Source organism: Lampetra fluviatilis, chromosome 47 (genome assembly GCF_964198595.1).
Source record: "Lampetra fluviatilis chromosome 47, kcLamFluv1.1, whole genome shotgun sequence".
Taxonomy (NCBI): domain Eukaryota; kingdom Metazoa; phylum Chordata; class Hyperoartia; order Petromyzontiformes; family Petromyzontidae; genus Lampetra; species Lampetra fluviatilis.
The window spans coordinates 4,551,445-4,576,160 of NC_136321.1; the positions used below are offsets into that span (position 1 = coordinate 4,551,445).

General features: G+C 54.7%; 1 protein-coding gene across 1 annotated transcript in view; it reads right to left on the reverse strand.

Annotated features, from left to right (window-relative positions):
- Positions 1–245: 245 nt before the first annotated feature.
- LOC144947798 (DNA-binding protein RFX6-like) overlaps positions 246–24,716 on the reverse strand; it is a 27,674-nt gene continuing 3,203 nt past the window's right edge. Inside the window, exons 2-19 of the mRNA XM_078877151.1 lie at positions 23,612–23,792; positions 22,534–22,657; positions 22,059–22,120; positions 20,735–20,812; positions 16,210–16,237; positions 15,355–15,462; positions 13,594–13,671; positions 10,624–10,737; positions 9,172–9,221; positions 7,323–7,482; positions 6,432–6,582; positions 5,612–5,721; positions 3,977–4,094; positions 1,910–2,032; positions 1,590–1,776; positions 1,438–1,457; positions 804–982; positions 246–479 (exon numbers count right to left, since the gene is read on the reverse strand). Of these exons, the coding sequence (XP_078733277.1) occupies positions 246–479; positions 804–982; positions 1,438–1,457; positions 1,590–1,776; positions 1,910–2,032; positions 3,977–4,094; positions 5,612–5,721; positions 6,432–6,582; positions 7,323–7,482; positions 9,172–9,221; positions 10,624–10,737; positions 13,594–13,671; positions 15,355–15,462; positions 16,210–16,237; positions 20,735–20,812; positions 22,059–22,120; positions 22,534–22,657; positions 23,612–23,792 (2,105 nt within the window). The remainder of the gene's footprint in view (positions 480–803; positions 983–1,437; positions 1,458–1,589; positions 1,777–1,909; positions 2,033–3,976; positions 4,095–5,611; positions 5,722–6,431; positions 6,583–7,322; positions 7,483–9,171; positions 9,222–10,623; positions 10,738–13,593; positions 13,672–15,354; positions 15,463–16,209; positions 16,238–20,734; positions 20,813–22,058; positions 22,121–22,533; positions 22,658–23,611; positions 23,793–24,716) is intronic.

A 24,716-nucleotide genomic window follows, 5' to 3' on the forward strand; every position in this document is an offset into this window, starting at 1 on the left:
TCACAAACCAAAATGTAATTACATGACATGTAGGCTGTGTGTGGCGGGATATATAAACTTTTAAGCTGAGGTGTAGATGTGTGCGGTAGTTTCAGGCTACCGCGCCCGCCGCAATAAGTTATAATGTAACGTCGTAAGCCTCATTTTGGCGCCCCTTTACCTTGGCGCCCGGGGACACATGTACCCCCTGCCCTCCCCTAGCTACGCCTCTGCCTCTAACCCCCTGACCCTCTGAACCTCAATGCCTAACTCCTCCCCCCGGCCCCCACCACCGCTCCCTCCGCGTGGTCACCTGGGCCCGTGGCGGTGCACGAGAACCCCGCGTCCACGCCGCTATCGCCCCCCGCGCTGCCCATCGGCAGCCCGTAGCCGTAGCCGCCATCAACTCCGCAACCGCCACGCGGCCCCGTCGCGAACGCCGCGTGGCCGTAGGCGGCCCCCGTGTGGAACGGTGGCGGCGGCGGCGCGTAGCCTCCTCGCTGGCGGAACGGCGACGTGGCGTAGACGTGGCCTTGCGAGGCCTCGCGGCCACCGCCGCCGCTGCCGCTGCTGTTGTTGGTGTTGTTATGACTCCTGCTGCTGCTGCTGTCGACGACGATGATGTTGTTGTTGCAGACGCTGTTGCCCGTACGGTTGTGGTGGCTGTTGTTGCCATTGCTGCTGTCTTGGTGCTGATGGTGGTGGTGGTGGTGGTGTTGCTGTTGGTGGTGGTGCAGCTGTAGCTGCTGCTGCTCGTGGTGGTGGTGGTGGGATCGTCCGTAGCTGCTGCCGGGATAGTAGTCGAGGGAGTCGTCGTAGGCCGCCTCGGCGTAGCCGTGAGCCGGCGGGGGGGCGGCTGGCGCGACCTGGGGGGGCCCCGGGCCGCAGCGGCCCCCGCCGCGCTCAGGGGGGGCCGCGGGCCGGCCGAACGACGGCGGCGGCGGCTGGTTCATGATGACGCTGCCGCGGCTCAGCAACAGCTCCGGGTGACCTGCCGGGTAGTCTGGGCGACGAAACCACGGGGGCGTGAGTGCGCGACGGGGGTTAGTACGTGACTAGCGTTAGTACACGATGGGCGTTAGTACACAACGGCGTTGGTACGCGACGGGGGTTAGTTCGAGACTAGCGTGAGTGCACGACAGGAGTTAGTACGCGACCAGCGTAAGGACGGGACGAGCGTTAGTGCGTGACAGCTGAGTGATGCCGAGGTTGCATCCACGATGCACGTTTATAACGCACCACGGCGGCATGGGGAGCACTTCATCCAGCAGTGGATAGAGCATGGCTCACGACGACGACGACGACGATGACGACGACGATGATGACGACGACAATGATGACGATGATGATGACGACGACGATGACGACGATGATGACGATGATGACGACGACGACGATGACGGCGACGATGACGATGACGACGACGATGATGACGACGATGATTCCAAGGGGCCTCACCTGCAAGAGTCGCTTCGTGGCTTCCCAGCATAGAGGAGTAGAGGCCGCATCTCATGGGTGACAGCTGCTGATGATGATGCTGCTGTTGTTGCTGCTGATGATGATGTTGCTGTTGGCTTTCGTGGTGGTGGTGGTGGTTGTGGTGGTGGTGCCTCTGCTGGTTGTGGTAAGCGTGCTGATGCTGCTGTTGCTGCTGTTGCTGCAAAGGTTGCAGCAGAGCCGGAGCAGTGGACTCGCGTTTGACCCTCTCGGGCCCTGGGGTCAGGGCCAAGCAAGCCTTGGCCCGGCTCGCCAGAAAGCACGAGCTGGGGGTGGCGCTGAGGGTAGTGCGGCTCGCGTCTGGGTGGTGCACGGGGGGAGGGGGGGTGGCAAGGAAGGTCAGGGGTCAGCTTCGTTATGCCTGCACCACAGACTCGTGTGTCCGTGTGCATGGAAGGCAGACAGCGCGTACGTGTGAGTGCGAGACAGACACCTCCATTGCGCGTGTATTTGTCGAGCAGGCTCTGCTGCTCCTGCTCCTTGTGGTTGTTGAACTGAGTCTCCAGGGCGAGCAGGATGTACTCGTCCAGCAGCATGCGGATCAGGTGAAACGAGCCTGCCAACACACACACAGAGGCAGCGATCCCACCCCGTCCGCCCCCCGCGTAGCCTTTAGCAGTGGCCTGAGCGAGCGTTGCCTACGAAGGCCGGCGTGCCACGCGAGTAGCGTGGGTGGCCGCACGAGTCGAGCGCCACATATTCGTTTGAGGCCGAGTCGACCTAAGGGAGGCCCAAGGCCGATGCCAACTGGTGCCAGCGGTCGCGGCTCGTGGCGCAGCGCTAACCGCCGCTCCCCGATTGAACGAAGACAAAGATCCCCCGCGTGGCCTTGAGCAGGCCGCTGGGGCGGGTGCTGTTCGCCAGCACCGTCACCCTGCTGCCTTTGTCTCCCCACAGCTGACGATTTATTTTATATTTATTTATTTTCCGCACCAGGTACATATTTGAGGCTGAGTCGACCTAGGGCAGAGGTTGGCAAACCGCCGCCGCATGCAGCTCTTGAAGGACTGCTCCTTCGTGACCGTTATTTATTAAGCAGCACCGTCTCGTATTCACGTTCCATGTTAACCCCTTATCAGTGCCCTCCCTTATCACAGACCAATTCAGACCTTATTGGTCACCCCCGTGCCCCTGATGAATCTCAACGTTCATCCTACGAAGTCCCCATCACGAGGGAGAAACACAAACAAATAGACAAAAACAATGTTGTTGTTGCCCGTATTGAAACGGCTGTACGCCGTATGGACCTGAAAACACAATTTTCCTGTACAAGAACACGGGATAGAAACCGTACGGGTTGACTGCGGTGTATACCGCACCAGGTACACATTTGAGGCTACCTACAGCAGAGGTCGGCAAACCCCGCGGCTCCAGAACCGCATGCGGTGGCTCCTCCAGCACTGCTGCTTCGTGACGTCTCGTCGGCTGAGTCGACCTAGGGGAGGCCCAAGTCTGGTGCGGGCACTCGCCGCCGCTTCACCGCGCAGACCCATTGCGGCTCTTTGAAATTCCGAGTTACTTTTACGGCGTTCAAAAAGAAAATGGCTCTCATTGTTATTTCGCTTCGCCCCGACCCCTTGACCTCGGGGAAGCCTCAGGGCCCGTTCGGTGCGGGCGGTCGCGTTCGATCGCTGCCCGCCGCCGCACGTACGCACACGGGTACACCGGTGGGGCAACGCGGCGCGCCATGGACCCTCCGGCCCAGTTGGCCGCGGCCGCAGTTGCACCGACCTACACTCTGGGCGGCCCACGTCACGAGCGACCTGCGCCGACGCGTCGGACGGATGCGACGTTCGCCGTCCCCTCTTTATCGATCCGCTGCCGGATGAAGGTTCGCCCCGCAAGCACTCGGGCACGCTGCTCGGCGCGGGTTGAACGCGATGCTCGCGGAACGCGGAACGTGTTGGGGCGAATATTGGGGTGAGTGAGTGGGTGAGTGAGTGGCTGGGTGAGTGTGTGAGTGGCTGGGTGAGTGAGTAGGTGAGTAGGTGAGTGGGTGGGTAGTGCTACTCACCGATGACGGAGTTCTGTTCACTGCCAACAATCTCAAACCACGGAGCGACTTTGGGCCAACATTAGGCCAGCGGTCGCGACTGCGTGCCAACGGCGTGCCAAACGTAGGGTCCGACGATCTGGCTGTCGCCTGGTGAAGCCGGTCATAATAACTTGCGAAACGTCGTACTCAGATTGTAAATGTTGTGGCTAGGCTCTCCAACACACAACCGGTGTTGCTGTACTAGTGACGAATTGGCCACGTTCTGTTCACGTGACACAACCTCATTAAATTGGCTGTGTCGGGTGGTGACGGGTTTATCCACACATTATTATATTTACCCCCCAAAAAACCTCTATTATGGTCCAACGATCTCAACCACGCTGCGCCAACGTTGGCACCGGGACAGGCCGACCGACCGACCTCCCTGCTCGACTATCTACTCCCTCCTGCCTAGCTCCCCGGGTCTCGGAGGAGCCCCGCCGGCGACGATAGGCCCGCGCTCACCGAAGCTGGAGGCGTTGTTGAGCGTGAGGCCGTGCATGACGCGCGCCCCGAAGAAACTCCAGCGCAACAGGAAGTCCTGAGCCCTCTTCTTCAGCGTGCGCCCGTTCTGCTTGCTCGGCTGCTCGGACGACACATAGGCGAGGGCGATGGTAAAGCTGTGACCCCCCACTCATCCGCGTCGCCAGCCTTGCCCGCTGCGGAAAGGCTCGAGAGGGCGCCAGGGTGGCGGTGGTGACGCTTGTGCCACTCGGCGAAAAGGGGGGAGGAGGGGGGCCTGGGTTCGCGGTCCCGGTGCAGGCCGTGACACCGTGTGCGGAGTTTGTGTGCTTTCCCTCTGCTCCGTATCGGTTTCCGACGTGACCTCTGTGTTTTTTTTTTAGGTGGACTCAAATAAACACGTGGGTGTGCGTGCGTGTACTGTGTGTGTGTGCGTGTACTGTATGTGTGTGCGTGTACTGTGTGTGTGTGCGTGTACTGTGTGTGTGTGTGTGTGCGTGTACTGTGTGTGTGTGCGTGTACTGTGTGTGTGTGTGTGTGCGTGTACTGTGTGTGTGTGCGTGTACTGTGTGTGTGTGCGTGTACTGTGTTTGTGTGCGTGTACTGTGTGTGTGCGTGCACTGTGTGTGTATGTGCGTGTACTGTGTGTGTGTGCGTGTACTGTGTGTGTGTGCGTGTACTGTGTGTGTGTGCGTGTACTGTGTGTGTGTGTACTGTGTGTGTGTGTGCGTGTACTGTGTGTGTGTGTACTGTGTGTGTGTGCGTGTACTGTGTTTGTGTGCGTGTACTGTGTGTGTGCGTGTACTGTGTGTGTGAGCGTGTACTATGTGTGTGTGTGCGTGTACTGTGAGTGTGTGCGTGTACTGTGTGTGTGTGCGTGTACTGTGTGTGTGTGTGTGTGCGTGTACTGTGTGTGTGTGCGTGTACTGTGTGTGTGTGCGTGTACTGTGTTTGTGTGCGTGTACTGTGTGTGTGCGTGCACTGTGTGTGTATGTGCGTGTACTGTGTGTGTGTGCGTGTACTGTGTGTGTGTGCGTGTACTGTGTGTGTGTGCGTGTACTGTGTGTGTGTGTACTGTGTGTGTGTGTGCGTGTACTGTGTGTGTGCGTGTACTGTGTGTGCGTGTACTGTGTGTGTGTGTGCGTGTACTGTGTGTGTGTGTGCGTGTACTGTGTGTGTGCGTGCACTGTGTGTGTATGTGCGTGTACTGTGTGTGTGTGTGTGCGTGTACTGTGTGTGTGTGCGTGTACTGTGTGTGTGTGCGTGTACTGTGTGTGTGTGTACTGTGTGTGTGTGTGCGTGTACTGTGTGTGTGTATCAGCGGGGAGCGGTGGTGTGGTGGTTGTCACGCTCCGCTACGAGCCCGGCGACCCCAGTTTGAGTCCCGCTCACGGCCACCAACACCAGTGAACCGGTCCTGGGCATCCCCTAGGTCAACTCGGCCTCAAATGAGTACCTGGTTCGGTGTGTAATAAACATCGCCAATGGGGAGACAAAGGCGGTCGGGTGCGGTGCTGGCCACCCACCACCCTCGGGTACCTGCGCGGGACTTCACAGGCGCTACTCGCTCGCAGCACTTGCCCCAAAAGTATGTTGAGGCTATACGGGGGATCTTTGTCTTTGTGTGCGTCAGGGGACCTTGATCACCCGGTTCTCCAGGACCTGGTCCAGCCACTCGATGAACGCCTCCACCGTGGCACCGCTCTTTAGCAGATCCCTCAACTCTTGGAACACAACCACCGAGTCATCTGTAGACACGTGGGTACACAAAGGGGGACACGTGACGCACACACATAACACATTACTCCTGCGGAGGGAGCTGGTAGGAACGTTGGGTTGCTCGGTCAATGGCCAGGGTCAACGGCGGCGTGGTGTATTCCGCAAATATGCCCGACTGTGAGGGCGGGCACAAGCCGGCGTGAGTAGGTGAAACGTTGAGTTTTATAAGGGCACCACGGGGTGACCAGCCCCTCCCCACCCAGCCCCACCTGCCACCCAGCCCCACCCTCCCCACCCAGCACTTCCCCACCCAGCCCCTCCGCACCCTCCCCACCCAGCCCCACCGTCCCCACCCAGCCCCTCTCCACCCTCTCCTCCTCACCCAGCCCCTCCCTGCCCGACGGACACAATAATCCCCTGTGGGCTGGTGTAACCAGGAGGTTCCTACCAGTATAAAAAATTCGTATAGCCGTCATCATCATAATATTACAGCAGAAGTTCTGTTATGCGGCATCAATTGGTAATGGACGGCTGGGCCATCGAACGAAGTCGGTGGTCACCGCATCGCATTCCACACATCTTCAAGACGACGCGTGAAATTGTCGTCATCACGAAACAGCGCAGCGGACACATACGGTTCCCGTTCGCCTTGCGGATCGTGACGATGACGACGATGTCAACGATCGTCACGGGGGGGGGGGGGTGTCGCGCGTATGGCGGAAGCAACTCCGCAACCCACACTCGGGGTCGGAGTCGAACTCGGGGTCGTCGGCGGCACCGCCGGGCGGCATGAGCAGCGCCTGCGAGCCGAGCGAGTTGAGGTCCACGCTCTCCACGTCGCGCACCATCGCGCTCACCGTCGCCTGGTCCAACAGCGTCGGCCGCGCGATCTGACCCGTGGCGGCGGGGGGGGGAAGGAAGGGCAGAGAAGCATGGGAGGGGGGGGCGGCAAAAAGATTGGAACGACGGCGGCTCGGACCGTATCGGAAAAGCGTTCGGCACGCCATGTCCCGCGATCACACACCTCGCATCAGCAACACATCCCTCTACCCTCCCTAGGGGGTTCAGTTCCACATCCCTCTAACCTCCCTGGGGGTTCAGCTCCACGTCCCTCTACCCTCCCTGGGGGTTCAGCTCCACGTCCCTCTACCCTCCCTAGGGGTTCAGCCCCACATCCCTCTACCCCCCTAGGGGTTCAGCTCCACATCCCTCTACCCTCCCTGGGGGTTCAGCTCCACGTCCCTCTACCCTCCCTAGGGGTTCAGCCCCACATCCCTCTACCCCCTTAGGGGTTCAGCTCCACATCCATCTACCCTCCCTGGGGGTTCAGCTCCACATCCCTCTACCCTCCCTAGGGGTTCAGCTCCACATCCCTCTACCCTCCCTGGGAGTTCAGCTCCACATCCCTCTACCCTCCCTGGGGGTTCAGCTCCACATCCCTCTACCCCCCTAGGGGCTCAGCCCCACATCCCTCTACCCCCCTAGGGGTTCAGCTCCACATCCCTCTACCCTTCCTAGGGGTTCAGCCCCACATCCCTCTACCCTCCCTGGGGGTTCAGCCCCACATCCCTCTACCCTCCCTGGGGGTTCAGCTCCACACCCCTCTACCCACCCGCCCTCCCGCCCTCACCTGCGCCAGGTGCAGGAACGACGTCTGCCGCTTGAGCGACGCCGAGAAGCGCCTGGCGATGGGCAGCTTGCGCTCGGAGAGCAGCGCTGGCAGCGTCTCCAGCGACGAGCTGGCCCAGCGGTCCCAGTGGCGCGCCAGCCCCCGCACGTCCACCAGCAGGCTGCGATGACGACGACGACAACAACAACAACAATAACGGCGTCATCAACAACTGCCTCTGCATCAACAACAAAAACAACTTCTTGGTTCTTTCGGTAAAGTCACGTAGAATGGAAATAATACAAATAAAGAATAAACATGATGAAATTATTATGTTTATTTTAATTATTTTATTATTTCCATTCTACGTGACTTTACCGAAAGAACCAAGAAGATGAATCCCTGCCGTCACGAAAGCTTTAAATCGAAACAACAACAACGTCAAACTGCGGCCGCCGTTCGCCAAACTAAGCGGCGCTGACGACGACGGCGACGACGGCGCTTGCGCCAGGCTGGGTGCACCTAGACGCCGTGACGTAACGTGCGGAGGGCTCGCCGCTGGCAGGACGAGGCCAGGGGGGTGCACACCAGGCGCGCCACGCACGTGTGCACGTGTGCACTTCAAACTCATTTTGCACCGTACATAGACGAGCGTGACTGATGTGCCGAGCGAAGTGCATGAGGTCAGGGCACAGACCCAGGTGCTGTGCGACGACCGACTGAAATCGCCGGCAAAAACACATTCCTCCTGCGGAGGGAGCTGGTAGGAACGTTGGGTTGCTCGGTCAATGGCCAGGGTCAACGGCGGCGTGGTGTATTCCGCAAATATGGCCGACTGTGAGGGCGGGCACAAGCCGGCGTGAGTAGGTTAAACGTTGAGTTTTATAAGGGCACCACGGGGTGACCAGCCCCTCCCCACCCAGCCCCACCCCTCTCACCCCCACCCAGCCCCACCCTCCCCACCCAGCCCCTCCCTGCACGACGGACGGACACAATAATCTCCTGTGGGCTGGTGGAACCAGGTGGTTCCTACCAGTCTAACCCGCACCTCCCTTGGCCTGCGTGCGGTGGCTGTGGGCTGTGGCCATCAGGGGGAAGGGCGATGCCAATCGGCTGGTAATCCTCGTGGCGCGAGGGGCTGGTGGCCGCTCAACTTTCGATGCGATTGTCACAAAACCACGCGTACAACGGCTCTGCGACACGCATGCACACACACGCATGCACACGCATGCACAAAGACAAAGACCCCCCCTTCCCTATATAGCCTTAACGGACTGTTGGGGCAAGTGCTGTTAGCGAGCACCTATGAAGACCGGCCGAGTGTGGGTGGCGAGAACCACGCCTGACCGCCTTTGTCTCCCCAGTGGCGATGTTTACTACACACCGCACCCAGGACCGGTTCAGATAATCGTCACCGATGTTGGCCGTGAGCGGGAATCGAACTCGGGTCACCGGGTTCGTAGTGCTCGCGTTTATGTTAAAGCAAGGCAACAAATATGGCAGGATCTGACCCCACAATTACTACTGTTATTATATAGTTTTAACAACAGCAGCAGCAGCAGCAAGACACAACAGCGAGTGAAGGAACAGAAAATAACCGGCGTGCGCTGCTCTCAAAGTAACGGGAGATGCGAGCGAGTGAATTCGAAGGCGCGTGCGAGAGAGGGAGAAGAGAGAGGAAGAGAAAGGTATGGGAGGGTAGAGAGTGCCATAGACCCGCCGCAAACTATCCCCCACGTGCCAGCAGCTACTCCTCCAGAGGGTGTGGAGCGAAACGTCGGACAACGTGCGGTTGACGGGGCCCGGGGGAAGGGGGTGGTGGTTGCGGTGGGGGTGGTGGTGGATGTTGAGGTGGGAAAACTCCACGAACCTGTCCGGCATTTCCTGCATCGTTCCCGGGATGAGGACATCAGTGAGCACCTGCAGACGACGGCACGGGGGGGGGGAGGGGGACAACGCCGTCGGTGCCGGGGACGATCCCACGGTGCTGTCCGTCGCTCCACTGGGAAGTCCGCAACCCCGACGATGTCATTCCATTGAATCGTGTGTTCGGCCGGTCGACGTTTTTGGGCCCCGTGAAAAAAAATTTTGACGGTCGACCCTTATAACGGCCGCCCCCGATAACGTCCTCCCCCAATAACCTCCGCCCCTATAACGGCCGCCCCTACAACGGCCACCCCTATAACCTGTTGCTGCTGCCTCCCGAAGGTGGGAAACCCCTCCTGCAAGCGGTCGGCGTTTTGTGGCCCTGTTCAAAAAGGATTGACGGCCGCCCCTATAACGGCCGCCCCTATAACCTGTTGCTGCTGCTCCCTCCCGAAGGTGGGAAACCCCCCGTGCAAGCCACGCCCAGCGCGACGAGGCTGACGGTGCCGACGGCGTCGCCAAGCACCTCCCCCCCCCACCTCCCGTCCAGCGGCACACGCTCGGACAAAAGCCTGCGACGCCATGGAACGTGTGAGCACAGCTTCCTGGGTTATTTAATTGTGCCGCGGTGGCTAGGAGATGTTAACTACCTCGCCTGCTATACGGGAGGTCGTGGGTTCGATCACGACCCTGACGCTTGCTGTATATTTGGATTCATATGAAAGTTTTTTTTGGGTTAGGGCGCGTAAATATATAAATGTGTCGTTATCCCACCACCACCCGATACAGCAAATTAATACGTAAACAAAAACGTGCCAATTAGTGACTACTTCAGCCCACTGGTGTGTTGGAGAGTAAATTCACAACATTGCTAAACTGTATAATTGGAAGGGAAATAATAAAATAATATAAATATAAAACAATAAAAATTATCACGACGTTTCGACTGCAACACAAGCAATCATCATCAGGTGTGTTGCAGTCGAAACGTCGTGAGAATTTTTATTGTTTTATATTTATATTATTTTATTATTTCCCTTCTACATGACTTTACCGAAAGAACCAAGAATATGAATCCCTGCAGTCACGAAAGCTTTAAATCAAAATGTATATAATTGGAGTTTTCATGTGCTCCCCGTGGCTACGTGGAATTATCTCCAGATCCTCCAGTTTTTCCCCACGCATTTAGAGTATTTGTCCGCTATAAATGTCCACGTGACAAGCCACATCGTTGAGTTATCATTTGTGGCCAGGTCGCGTGTTAAAAAGAGCTACATTGCTCGAGTGAGCCTTACCTGGTAAAATAAAATAAAAGAGTTTAAAACAAAAATGTAACCACCCGGCCACATCCTGTCTCATCGCGGTTATCGTCACATCGGCCGTGATCTACCCACTGCTGGATGAATGTCGGCCCTCGACCGATGCAACGGAACAAACTTGTCTCGGCCGGGCGGACCTTGTACAGGATGGAGTCGCAGACGCAGACGACGTCCACCACGGCGACTTCCTCCAGGAGGGGCAGCAGGTGGCTGGGCATGCCCTGCCAGAAGTGCAGCAAGAAGTTCTGGATCTGCGGACGAGGAGGCCAAACGATAAGGACGGCGACCACGATGTGAGCGTGGCGGTGGCGATGGCGATTATGATGATGTTGGTGGTGGTGGCGATGGCGATTATGATGATGTTGGTGGTGGTGGTGGCAATGGCGATGATGATGATGATGGTGGTGGTGGTGGTGGTGATGATGATGATGTTGGTGGTGGTGGCGATGATGATGATTATAATGATGTTGGTGGTGGTGGCGATGGCGATGATGATGATGATGTTGGTGGTGGTGGCGATGGCGATGGTGATGATGATGATGTTGGTGGTGGTGGCGATGGCGATGGTGATGATGATGGTGGTGGTGGTGGTGGTGATGATGATGATGTTGGTGGTGGTGGCGATGATGATGATGATGATGCTGATGTTGGTGGTGGTGGCGATGATGATGATGATGCTGATGTTGGTGGTGGTGGCGATGGCGATGATGATGATGATGATGTTGGTGGTGGTGGCGATGGCGATGGTGATGATGATGGTGGTGGTGGTGGTGATGATGATGATGTTGGTGGTGGTGGCGATGATGATGATTATAATGATGTTGGTGGTGGTGGCGATGGCGATGATGATGCTGATGTTGGTGGTGGTGGCGATGGCGATGATGATGATGATGATGATGATGTTGGTGGTGGTGGCGATGGCGATGGTGATGATGATGTTGGTGGTGGTGGCGATGGCGATGATGATGTTGGTGGTGGTGGTTGCGATGGCGATGATGATGATGTTGGTGGTGGTGGTGGTTGCGATGGCGATGATGATGATGATGTTGGTGGTGGTGGCGATGGCGATGATGATGATGATGTTGGTGGTGGTGGCGATGGCGATGGCGATGATGATGATGATGTTGGTGGTGGTGGCGATGGCGATGGTGATGATGATGATGTTGGTGGTGGTGGCGATGGCGATGGTGATGATGATGGTGGTGGTGGTGGTGATGATGATGATGTTGGTGGTGGTGGCGATGATGATGATGATGCTGATGTTGGTGGTGGTGGCGATGATGATGATGATGCTGATGTTGGTGGTGGTGGCGATGGCGATGATGATGATGATGATGATGTTGGTGGTGGTGGCGATGGCGATGTTGATGATGATGGTGGTGGTGGTGGTGATGATGATGATGTTGGTGGTGGTGGCGATGATGATGATTATAATGATGTTGGTGGTGGTGGCGATGGCGATGATGATGCTGATGTTGGTGGTGGTGGCGATGGCGATGATGATGATGATGATGTTGGTGGTGGTGGCGATGGCGATGGTGATGATGATGTTGGTGGTGGTGGCGATGGCGATGATGATGTTGGTGGTGGTGGTTGCGATGGCGATGATGATGATGTTGGTGGTGGTGGTGGTTGCGATGGCGATGATGATGATGATGTTGGTGGTGGTGGCGATGGCGATGATGATGATGATGTTGGTGGTGGTGGCGATGGCGATGTTGATGATGATGGTGGTGGTGGTGGTGATGATGATGATGTTGGTGGTGGTGGCGATGATGATGATTATAATGATGTTGGTGGTGGTGGCGATGGCGATGATGATGCTGATGTTGGTGGTGGTGGCGATGGCGATGATGATGATGATGATGTTGGTGGTGGTGGCGATGGCGATGGTGATGATGATGTTGGTGGTGGTGGCGATGGCGATGATGATGTTGGTGGTGGTGGTTGCGATGGCGATGATGATGATGTTGGTGGTGGTGGTGGTTGCGATGGCGATGATGATGATGATGTTGGTGGTGGTGGCGATGGCGATGATGATGATGATGTTGGTGGTGGTGGCGATGGCGATGGCGATGATGATGATGATGTTGGTGGTGGTGGTGATGGCGATGATGATGATGATGATTGTGGTGGTGGCGATGGCGATGATGATGATGATGATGATGTTGGTGGTGGTGGTGGTGGTTGCGATGGCGATGATGATGATGATGTTGGTGGTGGCGATAGCGATGGTGATGATGATGATGTTGGTGGTGGTGGCGATGGCGATGATGATGATGATGTTGGTGGTGGTGGCGATGGCGATGATGATGATGTTGGTGGTGGTGGTGATGGCGATGATGATGATGATGATTGTGGTGGTGGCGATGGCGATGATGATGATGTTGGTGGTGGTGATCGTGATGATGTCAGCCAATGTGTTGAACGATCGGGTTTTGGAAAAGATGCTTTGAATTACAACGTTATTGACGACGTTCATGTATGTATGTACAGTATGTTGCACTTCTTTCGCGCCATACGTAGCCAACCGGGCTAATCGGAGGTGCGGTTCATGATGATGATGATGAATGTGACAATGATGAACGACTATGGCGATCTGATGAATATGCTACAGACATGTTGATCCTGCTGCTGCAGCTGCTAACGATTATAATGGTGCGGCTGCTGCTGATGATGAATGTCTGAGGATCGTGATGATGATAATGTTTGACAACAATGCTGCTGCTCTGGCTGCTGATAATGACGTACGTTGAACCTCTTTCGCACTGTACGTAACCAACCGTGCAAATCGGAGGTGCGGGAAATAATGATAATAACGACGATGACGACGATGACGATGACGATGGGATGTTGGCTATCAACAACAAGGCAACTCCTATGACTAATTGGGAATGGGACGCAAGCGTAGGATTGATCACCCTGTCGCTGGCCGCCTTTGGGGAGGGTGTATAGTGTGAAAGGCCGAAACACCCTAGGAACCAAAGGTTCACTACTGACGATGCGCTCCCAAAATTTCACCAGGCTCACTGTTCATGAACTCTTGGAAGTGCTTGCACAAAGGATAGTAACATCTCATCCTGTGTTCTTTGGAATCATAAGCTCACCTCCTCAAAGTTGCCGTTGATGGCATTGTCCAGGATGCACTGGCAGTGGGTCTTGTACATCGTGATCAGCGTGTCGGCCTGGCCCACGCACGCACGCACAGGAGGCGCGAGAGGTCACCCGCGTGCGTAACAGCGCCGTGGATTCAACTGGGTAGGGGGAGGCGAGTCCCCCGATCAGCGCGATGTCGCTACGACGCCGTTCTTGTACTCGGGAACGATGTTCGCACAACGCGGAATGCGCCCCCCCCCCCCCCCCCCCCGTTGTCTCTGTCTGTCTCTGTGTGTCGCTGGTTCTGTGTGTCTCTGTGTGTCTCTGTGTGTCCCTGTCTCTGTGTGTCTCTGTGTGTCTCTGTCTCTGTGTGTCTCTGTCTCTGTGTGTCTCTGTGTGTCCCTATCTCTCACCTTGTCTTTGTCTGTCTCTGTGTGTCTCTGTCTCTGTCTGTCTCTGTCTCTGTGTGTCTCTGTCTCTGTGTGTCTCTGTTTCTGTGTGTGTCTGTGTGGTGTCCCTGTCTCTCACCTTGTCTCTGTCTGTCTCTGTGTGTCTTTGTGTGTCTCTGTCTTTTTGTGTCTCTGTGTGTCTCTGTCTCTGTGTGTCTCTGTCTCTGTGTGTCTCTGTCTCTGTCTGTCTCTGTGTGTCTCTGTCTCTGTGTGTCTCTGTGTGTCCCTGTCTCTCACCTTGTCTCTGTGTGTCTCTGTCTCTGTGTGTCTCTGTGTGTCTCTGTCTCTGTGTGTCTCTGTGTGTCCCTGTCTCTCACCTTGTCTCTGTGTGTCTCTGTCTCTGTGTGTCTCTGTGTGTCTCTGTCTCTGTCTCTGTGTGTCTCTGTGTGTCTCTGTCTCTGTGTGTCTCTGTCTCTGTGTGTCTCTGTCTCTGTGTGTCTCTGTGTGTCCCTGTCTCTCACCTTGTCTCTGTCTGTCTCTGTGTGTCTCTGTGTGTCTCTGTATGTCTCTGTCTCTGTGTGTCTCTGTGTGTCTCTGTCTCTGTGTGTCTCTGTCTCTGTGTGTCTCTGTCTCTGTCTGTCTCTGTGTGTCTCTGTCTCTGTCTGTCTCTGTGTGTCGCTGGCTCTGTGTGTCTCTGTGTGTCCCTGTCTCTCACCTTGTCTCTGTCTGTCTCTGTGTGTCTCTGTGTGTCTCTGTATGTCTCTGTCTCTGTGTGAGACTGTGTGTCTCTGTCTCTGTGTGTCTCTGTCTCTGTGTGTCTCTGTCTGTCTCTGTGTGTCTCTGTCTCTGTCTGTCTCCGAGTGTCTCTGTCTCTGTGTGTCTCTGTCTCTGTGTGTCTCTGTCTCTGTGTGTCTCTGTGTGTCCCTGTCTCTCACCTTGTCTTTATCTGTCTCTGTGTGTCTCTGTCTCTGTGTGTCTCTGTGTGTCCCTGTCTCTCACCTTGTCTCTGTCTGTCTCTGTGTGTCTCTGTCTGTCTCTGTGTGTCTCTGTGTGTCTCTGTCTCTGTCTGTCTCTGTCTCTGTGTGTCTCTGTCTCTGTGTGTCTCTGTCTCTGTGTGTCCCTGTCTCTCACCTTGTCTCTGTGTGTCTCTGTCTCTGTGTGTCTCTGTGTGTCTCTGTCTCTGTGTGTCTCTGTCTCTGTGTGTCTCTGTCTCTGTGTGTCTCTGTCTCTGTGTGTCCCTGTCTCTCACCTTGTCTCTGTGTGTCTCTGTCTCTGTGTGTCTCTGTCTCTGTGTGTCTCTGTCTCTGTCTCTGTGTGTCTCTGTGTGTCTCTGTCTCTGTGTGTCTCTGTCTCTGTGTGTCTCTGTGTGTCCCTATCTCTCACCTTGTCTCTGGTCACGGACGCAGGTAGGATGAGGTGGCGGGCGCTGGGGAACTCTGGAAGGAGAGTGCCGGTTTTGGAGCTCAGCGAGTATTTACGCGTGAAGCCTCCCTGTGCACACACAGACAAAGGTCCCCCGTGTAGCCTTCAGCGGACTGTTGGGGCAAGCGCTGTTAGCGAGTAGCACCCCGTGAAGGCCGGCACGGTGCACAATTGGGGTGGGTGCCCAGAACCACACCCGGACGCCTTTGTCTCCCCGGCCGCACCAGGTACTCATTTGAAGCCGAGTCGACCTAGGGGAGGCCCAAGACTGGTTCAGATAATCGTCACTCGTGTTGGCCGTGAGCGGGAATCGAACTCAGGTCGCCGGGTTTGTAGCGCAACGCTCTAACCAAAACACCACCGCTCCCCATACACACAGACACACATAGACACGTAGCAACGCCGGTTGTGTGTTGGACAGCCAAGCCACAACATTTACACTCTGAGTACGACGTTTCGCCAGTAATTACAACCAGCTTCATCAGGCGGACAGCCAGATTTGTGGAGAAATCCTCCTGTTTCGTAGCCTTAAATAGAGGGGGTAGATGTGAGGACGTCACTTCACGTGCTAAGTTGTGTGGAGATTGATGAATGAATATAAATTACAATGGGCATCCATCACCGGTGTTGCTGTACTCGTAACGAATTGTCAAGTTCTGTTTACGTGACAAACCTTACTGATTGGCCGTGTCGGGTGGCGGCGGGTTTAACGACACTTTTATAGATACTAACGCGATCTAACCGAACAAACAATAAACACCCGTATGTATGGCTGTTATTGGTCGCGTGAAGCCTCCTGCCATGTGCTAAACTTACCTCACTCTTAATCTTGCTCCCAGAAAAGCTGCAAACACAAAGAGGGGACAGAGCAGCCAATACTGAGAAGGCACAGGGAGGCGGAATGATCTTAAATTGATCTGAACATGTCACATGGGGGGGGGGTGGCACGTGCCCCCCCCCCCCCAATGATCTGATAGAAATCCCTAATCTCGATCGGATCATTGGGGTTTATTAGTAATAAATCTGCATTTTGCGACCCCCACTGCCACTGTGTAGCATATTATTACGCGCCAGGGACTCTACGAGATGATAGGATAATAGTCTGAGTCCATAATTGGCAATAAGTAACGGCAAAGCGGTTATAAGTGACTCACAGAATTGTGCGCAGTTGCGTAAACACAGTCCCCGACTTCCCTGAAGGCATTCACCTTCAGCGAGCGCGATGCCGATCACACGACGCGGTTCGAATTCGACCCTCGATCGACGGCTGCGCCATCGCCGCACACGCGTCAAATAAAAAGCGAGGGACAAGTCCTTACTTACTAACAACTCCTTGCTTACTAACAACTCCTTACTCGATAATAACTCCTTACTCACTAACAACTCCTTACTTACTAACAACTCTTTACTTACTAAAAAAAGCTTAACTTTTTTCGCACCACACGTAGCGAACCGTGCGAAATCGGAGGTGTGGCGCTTAAAAGGGTCAACGTGTAATGGACGACGTTTCGGGGAATGGCCCTTCTTCATGGCACGAGAAGGACAACTGCCTGAAACGTCGCCGAAGGTATATTACTCGTGACGATTCGCCCGTTGAAGCTGATCGTTGTAATAATCGGCGAAACGTCGAACTCGGATTGTCAACGCTGTGGGTTTGCTCTCCAGCACACCGGAGGTGCTGAAGTTAGTAACTCATTGGCCACGTTTTGTTAACGTGACAAGACCTCACTGATTGGCTGTGTCGGGTGGTGGCGGGTTGAACGACGCATTTATATTCGCGTGAACTAATCCAAAGATGTTTTTACACGCTTACTCACTCTGTCTGTTGTTGTTGTATCCTCAAATCTTGTAACTAAATTTTAACCCACTCCCCAATGTGGTATCGACTGCAAACCTGGTATACTTGTGTCACAACGATGACAATATTATTTTCTATCATTAAAAATAAAAAAATAAAAATGTAAACTTTATTTTTTCATACAGATACGCAGACACTGCAGCTACGCAAACTGCACACACACGCACACTGCACACACACACACTGCACACACACACACTGCACACACACACACACTGCACACACACACTGCACACACATACACACACTGCACACACACACACACTGCACACACACACTGCACACACACACACTGCACACACTGCACTGCACTGAGTGCCCCTAGCAAGCAGCAGCAACCCTCAGCTGCCCCCCCCGTTATCTTCACCATCTGGCCTGGCGCTCGGCCACCCCCCCCCCCCACGAGCCCCGACATCGGCCACCCCCCACATCCGCCACCGGCTCGGCGCTTCAACAAGAAACCACGGAGCCATTAGCAAGCGGCAGCAGCAGCAGCGGGCTGCTTGCTTGCCTCGATTGAGTCCGCCCAGCTCATTGACAACTCGATTAGCCTAACAGCTACCGCCGCATCATTAACCCGCCGTGGCTCATTGAAGATGGAGAAAGTGATGGTGATTGGCAGCTCTATGGGAACCTCATTTGCCAGTAAAAAATTATGATAATTGGTTTTTTTACCCTTCTATCTGGCAACAAAACTGGTCAATCCACTGCTGGAGGGATGCCTCCTGCCCCCTACCCCCACAACAACACGCCCCTTTGTGGGTCGTGGAGGCCTGTACCGTTAGCCAAGCTTCACCACAATTCACCACACTTCACCATAAATTCACCACACTTCTTCACCACACTTGACCACGCCTCATTCCACTGAGCTATAACACATCTCTTTTTCAGAAGCGACCTGGCCACAAATGATAGCTCAACGAAGTGTGGGCTAATCACGTGGACATTCTTTCGCAGCCAAATACTCGAAAACGCGTGACGTTGATTCGAAACGTGTAGGGGAAAACCCGGAGGACCCGGAGAAAAATCCACGCGACCACGGAGAAAGAGAGACACGCAAACTCCAAGTATACAGCAGCAGGCGTCAGGGTCGGGATCGAACCGACGACCATCTGTATAGCAGGCGAGGTTGTTAACATCTCCTAGCCACCGTGATGATGAGAGAGAGACACGCAAACTCCAAATATACAGCAGGGGTCAGTGTCGGGATCGAACCCACGACCTCCTGTATAGCAGGCGAAGTAGTTAACATATCATAGCCACCGTGATGATGATGAGAGAGAGACACGCAAACTCCAAATATACAGCAGGCGGCAGTCGGGATCGAACCCACGACCTCCTGTATACCAGGCGAGGTAGTTAACATCTCCTAGCCACCGTGATGATGATGATGAGAGAGAGACACGCAAACTCCAAATATACAGCAGGCGGCAGTCGGGATCGAACCCACGACCTCCTGTATACCAGGCGAGGTAGTTAACATCTCCTAGCCACCGTTGCGCCCCTTATCTGACAGAGGGAGGGTCCTTGTCAAGAAATATCTGGCACTTCACCAGCTGATGAGACCCTGAATGTCGAATCATGTCCAGAGTTTGGTTGGATTGAACCAATGCTGCTTAAAACAACAAATCAAGGAGGCCGTGTGCCTGATGGGATGTGCCAAAAATAGAACTTCCATATTTTAGGTTCGAGAGACAAATATGTGAAAGGGGCGAGTAATCTCCACCACGCTGAAGTGAGGCTGAGCACAGACGGGTGAAGCATAGATGTACAGGACAACATTGCATCTGTAGGGGCGTAAATGAGCTGTGGGCTGTCCTGGGATCCCCCGGGACCCCTCCCAACGGGTGGGGGCTGCGGGGTGTCCTAGGATCCTCTCTACAGGCTAGGACCAGTCGAAGACAGAAGCTGAAGAGCAGCTAGATAGGACCCTGAGACCCCCAGCCCCGCTGCCCTTGTCAGGGACTCAGTGCGGCTCAGTGGTGAGACCCTGGGAACCATTGGCCCGACGTCCTTGTAAGGGCCGGGTCAAATGGGTCAATGGTCGGAACTCGCACCCTGGCTAGGGCGAGCTAGAATCGCCTCCCCCCAGGCACCCGTAGCCAGAGGAGCCTGAGTGTAGTCCTGTATAAGGACACGTGATCCCGGAGGCAGTACCTCCCCAGACAGTGGTACAGGAGGACAGTGACCCTGAGTGTTCTGGGACTGTACTGCCGAGCGAGGTGTTTTAATAAACAGTGTTGCCTCCAAGAACCGTTTCTGACGTCTCCTGAATCCACAACACTACACATCTGCCTGCGTCAGCCACAGTGTAGGCCTTGAAACTGATTGGCCGTCACCAGAGACAGTCCCTTGTCCCTTTTTCGGCGTTGTCTCTCACCAGTGCTTGATCAAAGGCCGCCAAAAAACGAACAGTGCAAGGACAATGCAAGCACCAACGCATTCACCGCTCCGGTAATGCAGCTATATCTGTGGGTTTAACACGTAGGCTTTCGCGACCAATATTATTCAGAATAAACGTTTTTGGGTTGGGGATTCACTCTTCAACACACCGGTGGGCTAAAGTAGTGAACTTTTTGTCTTTTGTCAACGTGACACTTTTTTGCTGAATGGCCGTGTCGGGTGGTGGAGGGTTACGACACATTTATAAATAACGAGAAATAACCCAAAAACTTTATTATGAATATATCTATGGGATACATTATTATCATAGCACATTTCTTTGCATGTTTCACCACAAGTATGTGTGGTTAATAAGGACGTTGATGACTTGTAATTGGTATCCATTTGGTGTTTAAAGATCTTAACGCCTCCTGTATTTATGCCAGCAAGGGTAAATCCTATTTTTAATTCATCATTACAAGGCCTTGGCACCAGGCTGAATTCTAGATCCAAGGAATGGTCACCAGCCAATCGGAGAGCCGTCTATCGAGATATCTTGGATGGATGGATGAAGAAAGTCACAAAAACACCGAGCCACACTTTTAAATTCAAGATGCCGCAGTAGCGAGAAGTTAACTACCTCGCCTGGTATGCAGGAGGTCGTGGGTGCAGTCCCGACCCTGACGCCTGCTGTGTATTTGGAGTTTGCGTGTCTCTCTCCCCGTGGTTGCGATGATTTTTCTATGGGTCCTCCAGTTTTTCCCCTCCACATTTAGAATCAACGTCACGCATTTAGAACATTTGGCTGCCTGAAATTTCCACGTGACGATAAGCCACTTCGTTGAGCTATCGTTTGTGATAGCCAGATCACTTCTAAAAAAGAGCTACATAGTTCAGTGGGGCCTTAGCTGGTCAAATAAAAAAAATGTTTCATTTTAGTTTAGCTTGGGTGCTGTGCAAGTCAAGGCCTTGGCACCAGGCTGAGTTTTCGCTCTGAGGAATGGCCACCAGGCAATCAGAGATCCGTCGACCAAGATATCTGGGCTGGATGAAGAAATTCACTGAAACAACGAACCCACGCTGTGGATTCAAGATGCTCACCGGGTGAGGCCCTTCCCCGAGTAGACGGCATGGTAGTACTCGCTGCTCTCCTTGATACCGATCCCGTAGTAGTGGTACCTGTGGTGGTCACGCAGACAGGTAACCGTATGATCGGGGCGGGCACGTGACGCTTCAGCAATGTGCAGCCACAGGGCGCCTTGCTGGATAAATGCCTGCACCGACGTCAATGTGAACATATGGACCCTGCGGATCAACTAAACCGACGTGTGTTAAATAAATGTCAAGCTATGGGTCATAATGTGAGTCTATGGGTCTCCAAATAATCTATGTATCTCTGTGAGAGACTATGAATCTCCATGTCAGTCTACAAATCACACTATGTCCCACATAGTAATGCCACGGCCCACTTAATTGTTTTCACCTATGGGTCCCTATGTGAGTCTATGGGCCTCTGTGTGAGTCTATGGGTTGTCGATGTTTGTCTACGTGGGTCTATCGGCCTCTGTGTCAGTCGTTGAGTCTCTATGTGAGTCTGTGGGTCTCTGTGAGAGTGTATAGGTGTCTCTGCAAGTCTAAGAATTTCTGTGAGTTTATGGGTGTCTATTTGAGTCTATGGGTGTCTACGTGAGTCCATGAGTTTCTAGGTGAGTCTATGGGTGTCTATGCGAGTCTATGGGTGTCTATGTAAGTCTATGGGTGTCTATGTGAGTCTATGTGGGTCTATAGGTGTCTATGTGAGTCTGTGGGCGTCTACGTGAGTCCATGAGTCTCTAGGTGAGTCTATGGGTGTCTATGTAAGTATATGGGTGTCTATGTGAGTCTATGGGTGTCTATGTGAGTCTATGTGGGTCTATAGGTGTCTATGTGAGTCTGTGGGTGTCTACGTGAGTCCATTAGTCTCTAGGTGAGTCTATGGGTGTCTATGTAAGTATATGGGTGTCTATGTGAGTCTATGGGTGTCTATGTGAGTCTATGGGTGTCTATGTGAGTCTATGGGTGTCTATAGGTGTCTATGTGAGTATATGGGTGTCTATGTGAGTCTATGTGAGTCTACGTGAGTCTGTGGGTGTCTACGTGAGTCCATGAGTCTCTAGGCGAGTCTATGGATCTCCTCCACGTGGGCCTACACCTCAGACGATGGCCCACGTGGTAAGGCCACTCACTGCCCACTGCGACCATTCGCTGGCAGCGCTTCTCACGTTCATCACGAGGCTCCTCCTGAAGCCGTCCAGTGGCTCGCTCGCCAACCTCGGCATGGGGACATCGCCCATAGCCCCCTCGCCCCTCTCCCTCCCACCACACGGAAGATGATGATGACGATGATGACGATGAGCACGTTTGAATGCACCGCAGGAGATCTTACTTGGAGTGACCGCGTGTGCCCAGACGCCGGGTGGTGAGGTGCGGGAACTTCTGCCGGATGGTCTGGGGCAAAACAAATTCATCGTCATCATCGTCGTCGTCGTCATAATCATCATCATCATCATAACCATCATCGTCATCATCATAACCGTCAGCATCATCAAAGGCACAGTGAAGGCGTTTTGCGCGTGAGTATGTGGGGAGCGGTGGACTAGCGTTACGCCACGCTGCCAACCGAGCCTGAGCCTCCCCTAGGTCGACTCAGCCTCAAATGAGTACCTGCTGCGGTGTGTAAACATCGCCACTGGGGAGACAAAGGCGGCCGGGCGTGGTGCTGGCCACCCACCCCCTCGTGCGCCGTGCCGGCCTTCATAGGTCCTCGCTAACAGCACTTGCCCCAACAGTTTGTTCAGGCTATACGGGGGATCTTTGTCTTTTGGGGGGGGGTGAGGGGGGTAGGGGGGGGTGTCTTTCACCTTGCCAAAGGTGGCGGCGCAGGCGGGCTCCAGGTGTTCCTTGCGGCAGAAGTCGAGGTAGTGAGTGTAGAGGATGCAGCGTGGCAGGCACACGCCCTCACACACCATGTAGTTCTCATCCAGCCTTGGCACACACACACACCACACAAAGACAAAGACCCCCCGTACAACCTTAACGGACTGTTGGGGCAAGTGCCGTCAGCCAATAGCACCTGGCCAGCACCACGCCCGGCCGCCTTTGTCTCCGTTAGTGGCGATGTTTACACGCCGCACCAGGTGCTAATTATAGGCTGAGTCGACCTAGGGGAGGCTCAGGACCGGTTGAAATAATCGTCACCGGCGTTGGCCGTGAGCGGGAATCGAACCTGGGCCGCCGGGTTCGCAGCGCGGCGCTACCTGTTGTGCTACCGCTCCCCACACTCACACTGCTCCATGGCGAGAGGTATGGTGGGTACGGCGGGGGGGGGGTGTCGAGAGGGGGTTTAAGAACCTTGCCCACGTTGTTTCAACTGCCGTGAGATGGAATCTCAACCCCCTGCCCCGCCCCCCTCTACGTGGCACGTCCAGCGCCCTGAGCGCGACGCCGTCAGCCTCCCCTTGACTTCGGGGCTCTCACTGCAGGCTGAGTTCCCACCTCTAGAAACAGCCGCTGGACCGCACTTGCTCTCCCCCCCCGGCGGAGGCTACTCGGGGGACTTTTGCCTTTGGGGCCGCCCATAAATGACGTCACGCGATTTTGGACGATTGTTTTACCCCCCTCAAATATGACGTCACAAAGCTCTGCCCCCCCCCCCCAAAAAAATAAAACATGCTTCAAATCGCTTTAAACTATTGTCATTGTAGTGCGTATTTAATGTGACGCTGCACTCTGATGTTGTAGGAGAAAACATTCATTAAAAAGTCTATTTAATTAAGTAGAACGTGTTGTCTATATTTACTTAAAGTTGCGCATTTTGATGTGACGTCACATTCCTCAAACCCCCCCCCGCTCGTCACACATCGTCACAAATGTCTGACCCCCCCCTCCCCCCCAGGTGCGTGACGTCATTTATGGACGGCCCCTTTGTGCGTCAGGCACCAGTGCAGCGTGAGGAGGCTCTGCCTCTTCTTGTCCCGTCCCGCTTGCGCCAGAGAGCTCCTGGGGTCCGGGCCGACGCCTCCCGTGGACTGCTCCATCTCCCCGTCCGTCTTTGTCTCCCCGGCGTTGTCCCTGCCCGCGTTGCAGCGCGCGTGGGCCGCTGGTCGTGTCGGGTGCGCTTCTGCGCGCCAGGGAAGGGGCAGGGAGGGCTCAGTGAGGAGGAGGAGGCAGAGGGAGTGTGGGGAGAGAGACGGTGGAGATACGAAGGGAGACGCGCGGAGATGAATACGGAGACGCGATGACACACGAGGGGAGGTGCTCGCTCGGACAAGGAGAGACGCGGAGAGAGGCGTGGAGACGCGTACAGCGACACGCACACGTGGACACGTGGAGAGGGACACTCGTTGAGATGCACGGAGACAATGGCACACGAGGGAAGACGCGGAGAGACACGGACACACGTGCGGGAAAATACAGGGGGAGAGAGACAGAGGGAAACATGAGAGACACCCGGACATTAGGAGAGACACAATGAGTTGTACTAACTATTAAAAAAAAAAACTTTTTGTTTTTCACCAGGCAAAGCCCACTGAGCTATGTAGCTTTTTTTCAGAAGTGACCTGGCCACAAATGATAGCTCAACGAAGTGGCTTATCACGTGAAAATGTAAGGCAGCCAAATACTCGAAACGCGTGATGTTGATTACAAATGTGGAGGGAAAAACCGGAGGACCCGGAGATAAATCCACGCCGCCACGTGGGGAGAAAGAGAGACACGCAAACTCCAAATAAACAGCAGGCGTCAGGGTCGGGATCGGGATCGAACCCACGACCTCCTGTATAGCAGGCGAGGGAGTTAACATCTCACCACTGCAAGGAGGCACATACACACGCACACTACGTGGGTAGACTAATCGGTGCTTGATGGACAATGTGGCAATACCGAACGGCAGGTGATCAACCACCCACATCGACCCTCTCCAGTAATCGGGAGAGTTTTCTCTATACACGCCTGAGTCTATGACATCATCCACATACACATTATATTCGCAATGCGATTCGGGTATTTTTTCTCTCTATTTAAGTCTCTCTGCATCTGCTGCTTA